The sequence below is a fragment of the Barbus barbus genome (genome assembly GCF_936440315.1).
Source record: "Barbus barbus genome assembly, chromosome: 10".
Lineage (NCBI taxonomy): Eukaryota > Metazoa > Chordata > Actinopteri > Cypriniformes > Cyprinidae > Barbus > Barbus barbus.
In genome coordinates, this window is record NC_136738.1 from 5,084,194 (window position 1) to 5,099,862 (window position 15,669).

Below are 15,669 nucleotides of genomic sequence, written 5' to 3' on the forward strand. Positions count from 1 at the left end.
ACAAAAATACTACAGTAGGATGTCACAGAAACACACTGTCACATCCAGAAAACAGGACAAATTAGAATGTCAAATCTTCATAAAGCTAAAATGCAATTTAAGGCCTCGATATGTTTTGGTGTCCTCTGTTGACAAGAAACGTGCACTGCAAGCTGTTTTTTAAACTCAGATATCACCCCTAGGATGAAAGACTACCTAAAACTGAGTTTAGAATGTCATTTTGTAAAATAATTAGATTATATGTCATATTTAAGCAATATTACACAAGCAAGAGTGCTGTTATAGCTAATGTTGGCATGATATCAGCCACCGGCGCAAGGCTGCTGATATTCACTGCACGAATGTGAATGTGAAATTGCTTATATTATAACATATTGTGTTGATTATATTACAAAATAACATTGTGAACTCTGTTTTTAGTTTATGGATGTTCATAAACTCGCATGTGATCCTCCTCAAATGCAGATGTTCAATAACAGAAAAAAAGTTTGCTATATTCACTAATCACTAATATATGACTAATTAAAAGAAAAATCAGCTGATGACCATATAATTAAAAAACCTTAATTATAAATGCTAAAATAAATGTAATAATAATAATAATAATAAATGTAGGCTACAGTAGAGAGAAGTGTTACAATCTCAAAATTTGGAAGAAAAAAAGGAAAGAAAAAGTGAAAAATCATGAAAAATAGGATAAACAATCCAGAGGACATACGGTAATATTGATATTATGGCTTAAAATGCTAAATGTTTTAAGAAAAATCATCTGAAATCTAAGGCAGCTTTACATTAGATATTTTAAGGCACTGAATACCAGAATTGAACTCAAGTTCGGGACACGCTGGCCTCCAAACGTCTGTCTACATCCACGTGTTTATATAAAGCGTATGTTAATTGCGAATTAATACATTAATAAAAAATATCAGACCGGAAAAACAACAATTTTTGGAAATGAATGACGGTTCGGAGGATGTCGTGGCTTTGTTTTGATAGCGGTAGAGATGTTTGCGATCTCCATGGTAACCATCACCCCAATCTCTCACAACCAAAACACACACCTGTTACAAGCAGACATGAGCGTCTCTGTGACACACACACTTCAGAAGAAAAATGAGGGCAGTAGGGGATTCAGACAGCAGAGGACATATGATTATTTGTACGGTGAGTTACAGCTGCAAATCGATGGCCTATTTGACCAAATAATATATTCGGATGTTATAAGAGGCTGTTGTATTAACCTGTGGGTGTTGGTGCTGCTTTAGACCCTGTATACACATTATCAGCTGATGTGGATCACGCCAGGGAAACCCTTCGAGCTCATGCCTCAATGGATCGAGTGGTAAGCTGAGAGACCCAAAAAGTAAACAGCTACAAACACTAGCACAGCACAGTGCTAATAATGTTACGGGTTTTGCAGATTTATGCGGCTATTGAGTCCTTCCACGTAAACATCTGGCCTAAATACTACTGAAAATGACTAATATCTCAGAATTTAGGATGGATAGTATGCACATTGGGACGCAGGCACAATCTCGTTTCCCACTGCGAACTGAAGTTCAAGTTCGATGAACTCTGACTTTGATTGGGCAGAGAGAAAACACATTCAGCTAAAACAGGACTAACAGTATATGTAGCACATTTCGATTGAATTTAAATAACAAGCTTAAAAGATGCATGTTTTGTCAATGTTGAAATAGTCTCATTAAAGCCTGCCCTTGTGAAAAGGACATACAATTTAGCATATCTATTCTAAAAATAGTACTTGTTACAGAAATGATTTACTTCAAAAAGAAATAAAAAGGACATAATTACTTCTAGTGTCTTTGAAATAGTGTATTGCCAGATTTACTGGCAAGCATTTATGTTAAACTAAAATATACTTTTATATTTAAATATATCGGGCATTTCATATCTGTAGTTGCATTGTAGTATATTTAAAATATATCACTTTAAATATAATATTGAAAAACGCACAACAGTTAAAATGATAATCCAGTACTTTACATGTGCTTTAGTATGTTAGTCATCACAGAAAAATAAGTGTACTGTACTTCTTTAAATCATGACAAAAGATTATTAAATTAATATAAACATAATGCACAGTTTTCAATCCACATGTAGCATGATTCCAATCTAAAAATGCATTTTTACAAGCGAGTAAAAAACATAATACTTGCAATTAATTTAATGCGTACCCAAAACTTTTTTTTATCCAAATTGCGAATATCTCAGTATTTAATCCTTTTTTGGATATACAGAAAATGAACGGCATGTTGGCTATTTAGTTTTTACTTTCTTGGAGGAATTTATTCATATTACAGCTAAAAGGCCTCACGCTGGTTAAATAGGTCTACAGCTGTTTGGGTGGCAAATGGCTAAAATGCTGCAAGTCTGAACTGCTAAATTGTTCTAGGTAATTGAAACATAAAATGGAGTACCCTGCTGATGAGGTAATTTTGAGTAATTACAGGGCTCTCTGAAATACTTGATTCTGATTGGTCAGTCATCGCATTCTGACCGCTAAACAGTGAGCTATATTGTCCGTGGCAGCCTATTTGTTAATCTCTCAGGACAATGTACAGCCATTCATTATCACATTACGAATTATCTCTTGTGTAGGACAGTCTGGCCATCAGTGAGATATTAAAATTATGAGAAATTTAGAGCTGAACAAATTCTTCTTTGACTCTGTCTCTCATCTCATGGCCACAAAATGCCCTTTGTATCCTCAGGATAGTGCTAGTGAACACAAAAACATTTATTTGAAAATAATTAATGCCACATATGGCAAAGAAATGATAAGGTTGAAATTTTTGCTAAGCTTAGTTACAGTTCTCAGTGAGTCATTGAGAATGACTGTGTTGTGCACTGAATTGTGTAATTCAGTTATTAAAAAAATCTGAAATTACCATTTTGGTTTCATTGTCCCTGATCTTTGGAAATAAAAGTTTACTGTATGAAAACCGAAACTGAAAGTATCCTTTTATTAAAAGTAAAGTTTCGTTCTGTACTTCAAACATTATAAATGCACCAAAAACAGTTGTGTTTTGTCTCTGTCAGCGGAAGGTCCCAGAATTTAACTCCATGTTTAGTAATCTGCCACATCACCCCCGTTTCACCTTACGCCTTGAAGCCACTGACCCTGTGCCTGCGTTCATTGATCGGCGTTGGCGGGGCTTTGCAGAGCAGAAGAGACAGGCCTTGCAGCGACTGACGGGGTAAGATTCACCCACTCTATACACAAGACAATAGTCCTTTATAAATAGGATTTCAGACCGGTTGCATGAAGAAAATAAATCTATTTTTTTCATCTTTTTTTTGCATTGTGACTTTTTGTGACATTTTGCATTTTATAAGCACATTTCCTACACATACAGTATTATTCACCAAACGTCTGAGCTGTTTTATATCTTTTTTGGGATATTTTAATGTTCTTTTGCAGTGCTCAAAATTTATATACACTACTGTTCAAAAGTTTAGGGTCAGTAAGGTTTTCTAATGTTTTGAAAAGAGTCTCTTGCTCTCTGCACCATGCAAGGCTGAAAAAAAAATGCAGTAAACAGTAATACTGTGAATTACTACAACGTAAGTTAGTGTTTTGTGTATATATCTTCAAATGTAATTTATTCCTGTGATGCAAAGCTGAATTTTTAGCATCATTACTCCAGTCGTCAGTGTCAAATAATTATAATATGCTGATTTGGTGCTCAAGAAACATTTCTTCTTATGATGACTGTTGAAAACATTTGAGCTGTTTGATATTTTTGTGGAAACAGTGGTATGTTTTATTTTTCAGGATTCTTTGATGAATTGAAAATTCAAAATAACAGCATTTATTTGAAATAGAGGTCTTTTGTAAAATTATAAACGTCTTTACTATCACATTAGATCAATGTAATACGTCCTGTAATACATACTGAGCCCAAACTTTTGAGTGATAGTGTATACTTTATTTGTCAATATGAATTATTCATCCTTTAAAATTCTGTGTCTGTGAAAGGTATGTGTCTCAGATACATAGACCAAACCATGCAGATGTGACAGGAATGGACCACTGGAAGTTTTTCAAACGGTAGGACATATAGAGAAATAATTGTGAATGACAATAGCTAAACATTTTTAGAATAGTTTTTTTTAACAGTCAAAGTGTACAAATAAGAATAATGTTTTTCTCTTTCACTTTCCCTCTTTTTTCTACCTTTTTCTTTCTGTCAGTCCTCTTATTCCTTTCACTCAACAGATTCCTCCTGATGTTGTATTTGCTTTGCCAAAGTAAGTCAAATGGTGCTTGCCACTTCAGCCTTGCTCTGTTAATAGAGCTATTTATTCGGTGCCTATGATCTACCAAAAACTGGACTCTCTTACTATCTTTCTATACATCTGTCTCTCCACTATTTATCTCACAGATCCGACCTCCTTTCTGCTTCGGATGGAGATGGAAAACGGTCCCCCACTCCGTTCCAGCGGAGCGTGGGAGTTCAGACTGATTATCGGGAGAGTGAGACACAAACGGACCCCTTCACTCCAGACTATGCGGTTCGTCCTGGGACAGCCCCCCCTGAGCTGCTCACACTGGCCACACTCACATGGGGTAAACAGCATGTAATATAATAATCATAAATAATACTTGCCTTTCACCAGTGCCTAATATAATCTAATGCAGGTCGACAATGAGATAATGTTGCACAAACCTTCGCATGTGTAGCTTCAAGCGTTTGTGTTTACACATTTGCTGAGAGATGTTTCGGGACTAACAGTGGTTGTTTTCAGGCCGTGGGCTGCCTGCAGGGTTGGCAGAAGTAGAGATGATTGAGAGGGCAAGAGTGAAGAGAGCTTGGGAGGCAACTCTGCCCCCGCTGAACGACGTCTCTCAGCTGAACAAGAGGGGAAGGATGATGGAGGAGATGGAGAGGAAGGAGTGGACATTCAGAGAGAAGGAGATAGAGAAGTGAGCACTGCTTATTGGAATAGTTTTCCAAGTTTGATTAATTTGGGCAGTTCACTCACACATTATTTGCAGTGGTTTCTCACACCGTAACAAGATACTTTGTAGCTGGATAAGGTGGATATTAGTCTAAGGGGCTGTTCACACTAAAAACGCTTGGGAATTTTTTTTTTTTAAAAAGCACTGCACAGAATGTCTCTGCCAGGTTGCCGTCAAATAAAACAAGTTTACTTGCTACTGTAAACAAAAGCTCACAAAACTTGCCCCGCCTCCCAGGTCTTCTGATTGGTCCACTGTTTTGGAACTGACATTAATGAGCTGTGCTGTGTATAAAAGTTGAAAATAGATTTTGAAAAAATTGAACATAGATTTTCGTATAGCACGTGTTTACATAGAAAATCAATGGAAAAAGAGTGCACTGGAATGGATAAACACATTCTTTGTGAACAGCCCCTTAAGAGTCTAAAAAAATATTCTTAAATTTACTACTGCAATGCACAAACATATTCATGTTGACTGTGGTTGTTTGTGTTTTCTTAGGCTGCAGGAGGCACGGCTGACCCTGCTGGTGCAGCTTCTGCGTCAAAGGGAGGAGAAGCAGGAGGAGGTCAAGATGAATCGACTGGACGTGAGCTTTTCCCAGCACCAGCTAGAGAAGGAGGCACGGATTAAGAAAATACGCAATGACTACATTGTTTGTGAGGCCACAGTCAGATAAATCATCATATTTACGTTGCGCTTAAAAGGACCCGTTCCGTTTATGTCAGTAATCATGAAATCAGAATTGACGTTTTGTTGCTTTTAGAAAGTGTGTGTTTGCTTTTAGACCATGTACTGTAGATGTGACAAGGATGTGATTTTACTGTATTTGTACAAATTTCGTGAAAATTTTTGACTCACATCAAATACATTTAAAGGGTTAGTTCACCCAAAAATGAAAATTATGTAATTAATTACTCACCCTGATGTCGTTTCAAACCTGTAAGACCTCCGTTCATCTTCGGAACACAAATAAAGATATTTTTGATGGAATCTGAGAGCTCTGAGTCCCTCCATAGACAGCAAGGGTCCTTACAAGATCAAGGGCCTGAAACATAGCAAGGAGATTGTTAAAATAATCCATGTGACATCAGGGGTTCATCCGTAATTTTACGAAGAACGACATGAGGGTGAGTAATGAATTAAAGTTCATTTTTGGGTGAACTATCCTTTTAAAATGCATGTATAAATACCATAACTTCTGACAGCGCTGCATGAGTAAGCAGTGCCATCTAGTGTTTGTTTGGTAAACATCCTTAGCATCTCAGCTAGGGTCTAAAATTAACACCGGCAAGAGCAAAATATGAGCAAAAATCAGCATTGGCAAGTACATGAAACAGTACGTTTTACTTGGTAACTGGTATGATTATCAAATGCCAAAGGTTGCAATTTAATTACATAGGCTAACTATGTAGTCTGATGTGCTGCATGTGATTGAGTGAGTGTGGCATTGTTTTCATTTATACGCGAGCAGCTTATGATCCAGAGTTTTCAGTGTTTCAAACACTTCCCAAATGTCCTTCCCTAAAATGTTGGGAGAATGTTCTATATATCTTCTTGACATAAGAGAAGGTTTAAAGTCTCCCATGCATCAGTTTTCCATGAAAATATAATCTCTATAGGTTAACATAAAAAAGAATATCATTATTGTAATTTTACTGTTGTTCTGTAAAATAAAATAGTAATAATAATAATTTTATTTTATTTTTTTATTTGCAGTGTAATAGTTTCATTGCAATCATAATATATTTCTTAATTGTATTTTATAAATAATATTATTATTATTTGCATGGTCATATTAAATGGGGGGAAATAAGTTTACCTTCATTTTGTCTTTAGCTGATCATATGTTAGTATAATATGAAACATTGACAGAATAACCTTTAGCATATATATATATATATATACATTTCCAATCTTTCACTTCAGACCAAAAATGTTGATGACTCACTTTAGCACATTTACACAGAAAAGGAAAAGGATTTTTTGTGAGGCATGATAAAAAGCCATCGTTCTTACAAAATTACGTATTCAAATCTTGAACTAAAGCATAGCTTGTTTTAAGAGCTGTCAGGACATTTGTGTTTAAACCACATTACATGTTTAAGTCGGATTATCCTGATTTATGAAATAATAAGCATTTATTACAAACTGACAACATTTTATTAATCATTTTCCTGTTTTTTCAAAGCGTTGCGGAAGCTGCTGGCCAAACGGAGGAATGTGGAGGGAAAGCTGGAGAGACGTGACATTATAAAGGATTACTCAGATTATGGGTTTCAGACATATGCACCTCGGGCGCAGATTGGCCAGATCCCTGACCGAAATTCCAACCGCAACGTGGTCAAGAGTCACTTTCTCAAAACATACGAAGGTCTGCTTCTGTTTACAGAAGTAGTTTTCCTTATGACCATTCAGGATACAGTAAAGTTTATAGTCAATTATTTTTTATTAATTTTATTTTATAAATATTAACTTAATGCAAATAAAATTTTTATTTTGTTCAATATATTCTGATAATCTTAATTTGTTTATTATATTTTTTAAAATATTATCCATAAAAATCAATTACCCTATTCTACTTCTGAAATCAGATCATGGAGTTTGAGGAGAGGTGTGCGATATGAATAACATTTTTGATTTTTTTTACCATTTAAAAAAAAAAGTAAATGTTGATAAATTTATAAATGTACACAAATCCAGTGTTTATATAGTCATTTTAATCTTTCCTGAAAACAAATATTTTGTCTGCAAATTTTATTAAATATTTTGGTTAATTTATTTTAATTCTTATAATTTTTATTATATTATATTTTAAACATTTTAAAGAAGAAAATAATATTTGACTTTTTTCCCTTATTCTTCTAAATCAAATCATTCTGCTTATTAATCAAAGATTAAGTGAACCCCAAAGAATTGGGGTTTAAAAATCGCTTGTAATTAGAATATTATAGAGATTTCCTTTCAAATAAGTTATTTTACAAGCACAACCTTTTTATCTAAATCTATTTGAATCACTACTGATGTGCTAAAGGCCTGCAGTGACATCTCTGTGTTTCTCAGGTCTGTTAGAGCTGGAGGCAGGTCTTTCTCCATCTGTCATGGAGCCTCAAATCAAAGTGCCAAGACCTAAAGTGACTAAAGGCTTCATCACACGCTCAGCCCGCAGAGAACTAGAGCTCATGAAGACTCATCAGGTAAAGAGCAGCTGGGTGCTTTTCACACTTAACCAGATTGTGGGAGGAGGTGTATGAAGTGACAGATATCCCCCTGAGCTCTCCTTTCCCACTAGGCTCTGAAGGAGGAAAAGGGCCGTGTGGTGGAAAAAAAGCCTTTGCGGTTCCTCTTTAAGACAGAAAAACCTGCTCCACGACCTCCAACCCCTGCAGTGGAAGACCCCCCAGAGGTACAGCCCGCATTCATGTTGTAGACAGTTCAGGTCTTCCTTCTAAGATCTGGCTTTTGATGAGAAGGTGTGTGGTTTGTAAGTCAAAACGTGCCTGTATAGGGGCGGTCTGGGCAGCCTGTAGTTATAAGCACACCTTTGTGATTCTCTAATCTAGTGGTTTTCAGCTAGTGGGTCATGACCCCAAATTGGTTGCAGAACTTTCTGATAGAGTCAGCAAAAATTGCCTGCAAAGATAAAGATACTAAAGAAGACACAACCCAGACGACAATACATCTGACATTACATTTGTAATTCTTTTCATTCTGAGATATGGATGTTATGTCTATAACAGGGAGATGAGGAAAGGGAACTGGCTATTATCTTTCTTCAGAAAGTGCTGAGAGGAAGATCCGTGCAGAATCAGGTAAGGCTCAGTGGGCGGAGCATGCTTTTCTAACTGATGTCATCGATGTGAATGGATAATGACGTCTGATGGATGGCAGATGTTCGAGGGAAAAGAGAAACGCTTGGAACTGATCCAAGAACTGCGCACCACCCATGCACTGCAGAAGGAGGAACAGGACAAGAAGGAGGCGGAAAAACTGGTCACACTCGCCCTGCAGAGACAGACAGTCATCCAGTCTGAAAGAGTAAGACCGGAGATGTAAATGTGTAAGATATGAAAATAAGCACTTGCTGTAGCATGTGAACTTTGACTGATACAACTACATACTTATCTCAGTACAATCAAAATAGTTTTTTCGGCATTCACAACATCAGCTCTGCTTTGGCATGTACCGCTGATCTTTTCTGGGCTTCTCAGCATGGGTCACATTCTGAAGAGTCGCATTTTCCTGTTTTGAAATGAAACATGTACAATGAAAACATTTTCATATTTTTTTCTGTAATTTTTTTTAGAATTCAAAACCTTCACCCAGTGAAAAATTATAAAAATAATGTAAGCTATTTTTAACAAAGCATATTTTAATTATTAAAGGAATAGTTCACACAAAAATTAAAATCTGCTGAAAATGTACTCACCCTTAGGCCATTCTAGATGTAGGTGAGTTTGTTTCTTCATTCGAACAGATGCAGAGAAATTTAGCATTACATCACTTATGAAGTGAATGGGTGCCGTCAGAATGAGAGTCCAAACATCCGATAAAAATCTCACAGTAATCCACACGATTCCTGTCCTTCAATTAACATCCTTTGAATTGAAAAGCTGTTTCTGTAAAAAAAAAAAAAAAGCAAATCCATCATTAAGGCATTTATACTATATAAACTGTACCCAAAATATGAGTCGCTTATCCATAAATCAAATTCTCCAGTTTTACAGTGAAAAAAGTCCATGTCCACACCAAAATCAATCCACATATTTGCTTAGAACCTTTTTTTTTTTTTTTTTTACCGGTTTCACTAGGTGCTTGTTCTCTTAATATTTCTCTCGTGATTCAGACGAGATGCCTTTTTTCACTTGAGAAAGCAATATTATGGACGGAAGACTCAAATTTTAGCCGGAACCAATGGTTTGAGGTTTTGATACTTTTTAAGATTAGCTTCTTACAAACACACAGGTTTTCACCTCAGAAGACATTAATTGATGGCCTGGAGTCTTGTGGATTATTGTGATGTTTTTATTAGCTGTTTGGACTCTCATTCTGATGGCACCCATTCACTGCAGAGCATCCTCTGGTGAGCAAGTGATGTAATGATAAATTAAAAAATTTGGGGTAAACTATTTGTTTAATTATTTGATAACTTATATATAAAAAAGTGCAGCATAGCATATATTTCACTTAAAAGGAAGAAGCAATGCTTAAAGGGAGAGACTATACATTTTTTAAATCTTATTTAACATAAAAAACCATTAAAAACATTATTGCCTCAGAACCAAAAAAAAAAAAGAAAACTAATAAAATATGGTATGAGCCTGTTTGTGGTCTAATTAAAAAAAAAAATAAAGTCAATGAACAAAACAATGTAAGAATGAACTATAATGAGCTATAATATCTCATGTACTAAACTGACTCTTTTTATTCCTTCTCCCACTGCCTTTCTCTCAGGTGTCTCAGATTGAGTCCTATATATCTGGCCTGTCTGGGGGAGTGATAGTGGACATGCTGGACTTTCTATCTAAAGAGTTGGTCCGGCTGCAGGAGGAAAGACGAATCCATGCCTTTACCCTATTGGCTGAGAGAGACCGTCGTATTCGTGAGGCTGAAGAGAGTGGAAGGCGGCAGATCGAGGAAAGAAGACGCAGAGAGGAGGATGAGATATTTAAACAGGTTACTAGAATATCCATTCACAATAATCTCTGCCTAACAAAATCATACACTACCATTCAAAAGTTTGAGGATTTTAATCATTTTATGCAGCAATGAATATGTTAAATTGACCAAAATTGACAGTAAAGACTTTTTTTTTTAAAATGTGTACCCAAGACATATTGTGTAAAATTTCCTCTTGTACAGCAACCAGCGTCTTTGCAATCTTCCTTTTCTATCTGAGATCTCTTGTCTATCTGTATATCATTTGGTATCAGGTGGTCAATATACATCAGGACACAGTAGACATGTACCTGGAGGATGTCATCCTGGGCTCCATTAATCAGACAGCTGATGCTCAGGCCAGAGAGGAGATTCATCGCAAGGCTGAGGAGCTGAACAACATCACGTATGCCATGGAGGAGATGTACGTTCCTGGTCTCGAATATTCGAATATTGTGTGCTTCTAATTTTATAGCAACAGTTTGGACAGGACCCTTTTCTATTCTCACATGACAGTGTCTCTGTGTATAAGACACGGTTCAAAAAGACATGATTGATTCAGTCAGTGTGGAAGAACTTGACTGGTCTGCAGAAAGCCAAGTCCTGATCCCAGCTGAACTCCTCTGGTGTGACATTAAATGCAGACCATGAGCAAAAAACTCATCACCAAACACCAATGACTTGTACATAAGGGTACTGTCATTTTAGACACGTCCAAAACTGCTGCAACAGAGATGGAAATACAATTTTTAAATACATGAATTATGTTTCCATCTTTGTTAGTGCCTTTTTCTGTTCTAAAGAAGGAGGTGTCCCAACACTTTTGTCCGTATAGTGTCTATACAAGTCATTGGTGTTTTGTGGAGTTTTTGGCTCAAGGTCTGCATATAAAATAAAGACCTTGATAAAATAGTAAAATCCGATAAAATAATACATGTTAGGTGTACATAAGATGACTCTCTTTCGCTTTCAGAAGGTCTTGAAAATAAAATATACAAATACATGCTTAGATTTGTCTACAGGACGACTTCCACCCATTGTGCTCTGCCTGTTTAAAAACTCAATATTTGAACTTCCATATCCTGCAAGGCAAAATGCAGAGAAACACAGTTACAGCCTAAGATATATAAAATATGAATGAAATCTGTGTCTATACTGTATATTCTTTCCCTCAATAAATAATAAGTGATGGATGTCAGATGTGACAGGAAGTCACCAGAATCAGATACTGCGTATTTGCAGGCATATCGCTAATCTAATAAACATTGTATGATCAAGTTACAAAGATCATTGTTACTGTATGTGTCCTTCAGCGAGACTGCCAGCATTGCCTGTTTTAGAGCATTTCCTTTGTCACAAACAGAATCAATCTGTTCTAATCGGTCTGTGTTGTGTCTTTTTATGATCTGTGTATACGTGCAGGAGGGACAGTCAGCAGTCTGAAGAGATTGTGGCAGAACTCGTCTACAGATTCCTCATTCCTGAGGTCCAGAAGATTGCAGTCAGAGAAAGAGGTGAGTTATTCAATCAGGCAGATAATCAGTAAAATAACAAGCTATTGCAGTTTAAGCCAAGTTAGTCCTTAACGTTATCTACGTAACCTTGTGCCATTTATAAGAAGTATAATGTTGTTTTTCTTTGAAACACAAAGGAATGTAAGGAGCAGAATGTACCATGTTGCTCTTATAGATACAATGAAAGGAGATGCTTACTAAGATCGTCAAGCTCCAAAGGACAAAAAAATTAACTTGTACTATATATGTACTATGTATAATATGTACTATATTCAGGGCAACAGTTTGGAAAAGTCAACCTACAAATATATATATATATATATATACATACATATATGTATTAGAGCTGTCAAATGATTAATTGCGATTAATCGCATCCAAAATAAGGCATGTATGTTTTTAAGAAATATATGTTATATTTATATATTCAAAATATTTATATATAATATCAATTATATGATTATAAATGTATACATGGTAATATTTTCAAAATATATACTGTATGTGTGTGAATTTATATATACATAATAAATATACACAGTACACACACATATATTATGTAAACAAAAACTTTTATTTTGGATGCGATTAATTGCGATTAATCGTATGACAGCACTAATATATATATATCCATTAGAGTAAAATTACTGAAATTAGGAGTCTGATAAAAATGCTCATTTTAGATTTTTAGATGAAAATTTCAGAGGGCATTTATATATATATATATGTGTATGTATGTGTGTGTGTGTGTGTGTGTGTATATATACACACACACACACAAATACATTGCATTTAGCATTTCACCATTGAGTGACATGATGATCGATGATAACTCTTTTTTTCCATTACTGAGACATATAAGAGTGTCACAAAAGCTGGTTGTGCATAAAAGCATGTGGTTTATGAGGTTACAGACCACATAAACATAGAGAAAAAAGCCTAGTTCAATTTTTAGGCTAGTTCAACATTCAGTTTTTATATATAGTGACATTGCAAACATCTTTCTGCTGTATGTAGTGCGTTCTACTAATGTCTTAAATGATTTGAAAAGCCTCGTGCAGGTCTTTTCAATGCTAAAAAGTATGACCTATTTGTTAAGCTTGACTTTTTAATGACCTGTGAGTTTGATGTGTGTATGTATCACAGTGGGAGTCACGTGGCCCGTGTTATATATTTAATGAATTATCCTCACTATTTGCCATGGTCTGTTTTTAATTCCCCATTTCCACATTATTTGCCTCTGTGTAATAAAGACCCTGTTCATATAAATGCAGTATATCTGTTTCAACTCTACAGCTTGCTCAGGTGACTTTAACCACATGAATTTCTACATACAACAAAATTTAAATTAATGATTTTTTGGGGGATAGGTCACCAAAAAATTAACTTTCTATTATTTATTTACTCACTGCATGTCCTACAATGCTTTGTGATGTTATTTTTCCATTCATTAAAAGCGGATTGTGACCCGTGACTGTCAACCTCCATAAAGAACAAAAAGCAGCATTAATGATCAGAAAGGAACAAGTGTTCTTCTAAATAATTGTGGATCGTTGTGGAAAAATAAATTTGATGAATTGTGCTGGTGAAAGCAGTGACAGTTATCAGAGTCTCCCACTAAGATCCTGGCGGGTATGAATCATTAAGTTACACTTTTAATAATATCGCTTCCCATGTGACATTTCTTTGTTCAGCAGGAAAGACAAGTGCCATTATCAAAAACAGATCAAATGTGAACTGTCATAACACACACTCTGTTGTGAGCCTGACTTTTACTTGAAACCACTTGACAGTTTTTAGATGTCATCAAAATTTTGAAGTGATCTACTATTGGTTCTCAGCTGGCTTTGCAAGTGGTGACCCAACACAGTACAAAAATGGTTTATTGTACAAATGTATACAAAATGTCCCTAAAATCAAATACTGGAATTAATTTTGATTAATTATTTTTATATATAAGAAAATATAGTAAATATTTTATATGCATAAACAATTATAATTATATTAATTTCTGCAACCAGTAATTCTTCACACAAACAGTTTTGTGCCATAAGCTGTCTTCATTGCAAATAAACCTGAATTGTATTTTCTTTAACCTTTGTTCATGGTTTGAGGATGAGGGCATGTTACACAACCTGTGCATGTTGGCTAATTTGGCACCTTTCATCAAGTGACAACTAGAACTCTACTCTAGGTGGCACTATAATAAGTATCTTTTTGTTTTTGCCAACAACCTAACTGTGTAGCTTAGAAACAAAGCAGACTTTTCTCTGAATCCTTAAGTGCCCCAAGTCTCCATGCATATCAATTTTCACGTTTATAATATCAATTTCCACATTTTTCCATTTGTAAGTGGTTTTTCAGGCTTTGCCTTGCTACTCAGAACAGACATATAACCCAACATTGACCCACCAATTGAAAACCACTCTAAAAATGTACTCTTCGCTCATTCTCTTTTAGTTCGCCAGAGCCAGAGAAGGCATCTGCAAGCAGCTCGTTCAATCATCAGTAGCAGCCCTGGATCTTCTGTGGTCTCCCAGCCCCAATCTCCATCAGACAGAGCCTCCTCAGCCGTCCTGAATGACACACTCAGCCAAGTAGAGGAGGCTGTTCCCAGAACTGTGACCCCAAGAGACCCTGGACCAGCACAAAACAATCTGACCAGTGATCCAACAGCAGACGCTCCCAATGGGAATGGAAAACATGCAGATTAAGCCCATGAGCAGTAATTCAAAACATTAAATTTGTGACCTTTACAATAGTCTTATTAACTGTTTGTATTTGTTGTCATAATAGCTGACTTGATTTTCCCTGCCGTACTTGTACAGACAGAAAGAGTGAATGAACTTTGAAGGAACAGCGAGAGTCCAAAGTTAATGGTTATGCAATAAAACCAGCATTTAAATTCTCAGCAAGCAACCACTTTTTGCCATTAATAATGGTACACATCAAAGTCTGTAGATTACTCAAAGTAAGGCATAGCTTAAAAGCAAAGACTTTTTCATTTTCATTTATATGCGAAAAACACATAAAAGACCATCATTTGAAACAATTTCAAGTATAGGCCTATGTTAGGCACTAATAGTCTGGGCGGCTTTTTCTCTGACCATTAGGTCCATTAGATCCTGTCTGAGAAATGGGCTATATCTCCTGAAATGATAGACAGAATGATGAGGGAGATTTAGCAGGCCTATTAAGGCCAATTCACACCGCACAGACGAATGCCAACAAACTAGTCTGTTGGAGTTCGTTGGATCAGTGTGTTACCCCTGTTGGAGTTGGTTGGAGTTTGTTTTCACCCGACTGAACATGCTTATAGATAAAGAGTTGGTCAGTGTCTGTTGGTGCAGTGTGAATATGTTATTTTTCATAAGATTCTAAATCCAACGCAACTTGAGCCAACTTGTTTGTTGGCGTTTGACTGTGCGGTGTGAATTGGCCTTTACTCTGTTTCTGCATAGCTCAACTGATGATCTGTAGATCTTATGTTCCTTCTTAAATCACTTAAAT

General features: G+C 35.9%; 1 protein-coding gene across 1 annotated transcript; it reads left to right on the forward strand.

Annotated features, from left to right (window-relative positions):
- The first annotated feature begins 815 nt into the window (after positions 1-815).
- LOC306875954 (cilia- and flagella-associated protein 91-like) lies at positions 816-15,069 on the forward strand. The gene is made up of 17 exons (XM_079426786.1): positions 816-1,164; positions 1,266-1,342; positions 3,064-3,221; positions 4,004-4,075; positions 4,219-4,275; positions 4,410-4,594; positions 4,774-4,951; positions 5,489-5,646; positions 7,179-7,361; positions 8,051-8,184; positions 8,280-8,393; positions 8,728-8,799; positions 8,879-9,025; positions 10,442-10,663; positions 10,921-11,069; positions 12,068-12,159; positions 14,620-15,069. Exons 1-17 carry the CDS (start codon positions 1,005-1,007, stop codon positions 14,871-14,873), a joined length of 2,412 nt encoding a protein of 803 aa, XP_079282912.1. The 5' UTR covers positions 816-1,004; the 3' UTR covers positions 14,874-15,069.
- Positions 15,070-15,669: the final 600 nt, after the last annotated feature.

Coding starts and splice junctions, on each gene's coding strand:
- LOC306875954 (XM_079426786.1), top strand. CDS start 1,005: ATGTTTGCGATCTCCATGGTAACCATCACCCCAATCTCTCACAACCAA. Junction 1,165..1,265: donor GACATATGATTATTTGTACG/GTGAGTTACAGC, acceptor GTGCTGCTTTAG/ACCCTGTATACACATTATCA. Junction 7,362..8,050: donor CTTTCTCAAAACATACGAAG/GTCTGCTTCTGT, acceptor TGTGTTTCTCAG/GTCTGTTAGAGCTGGAGGCA.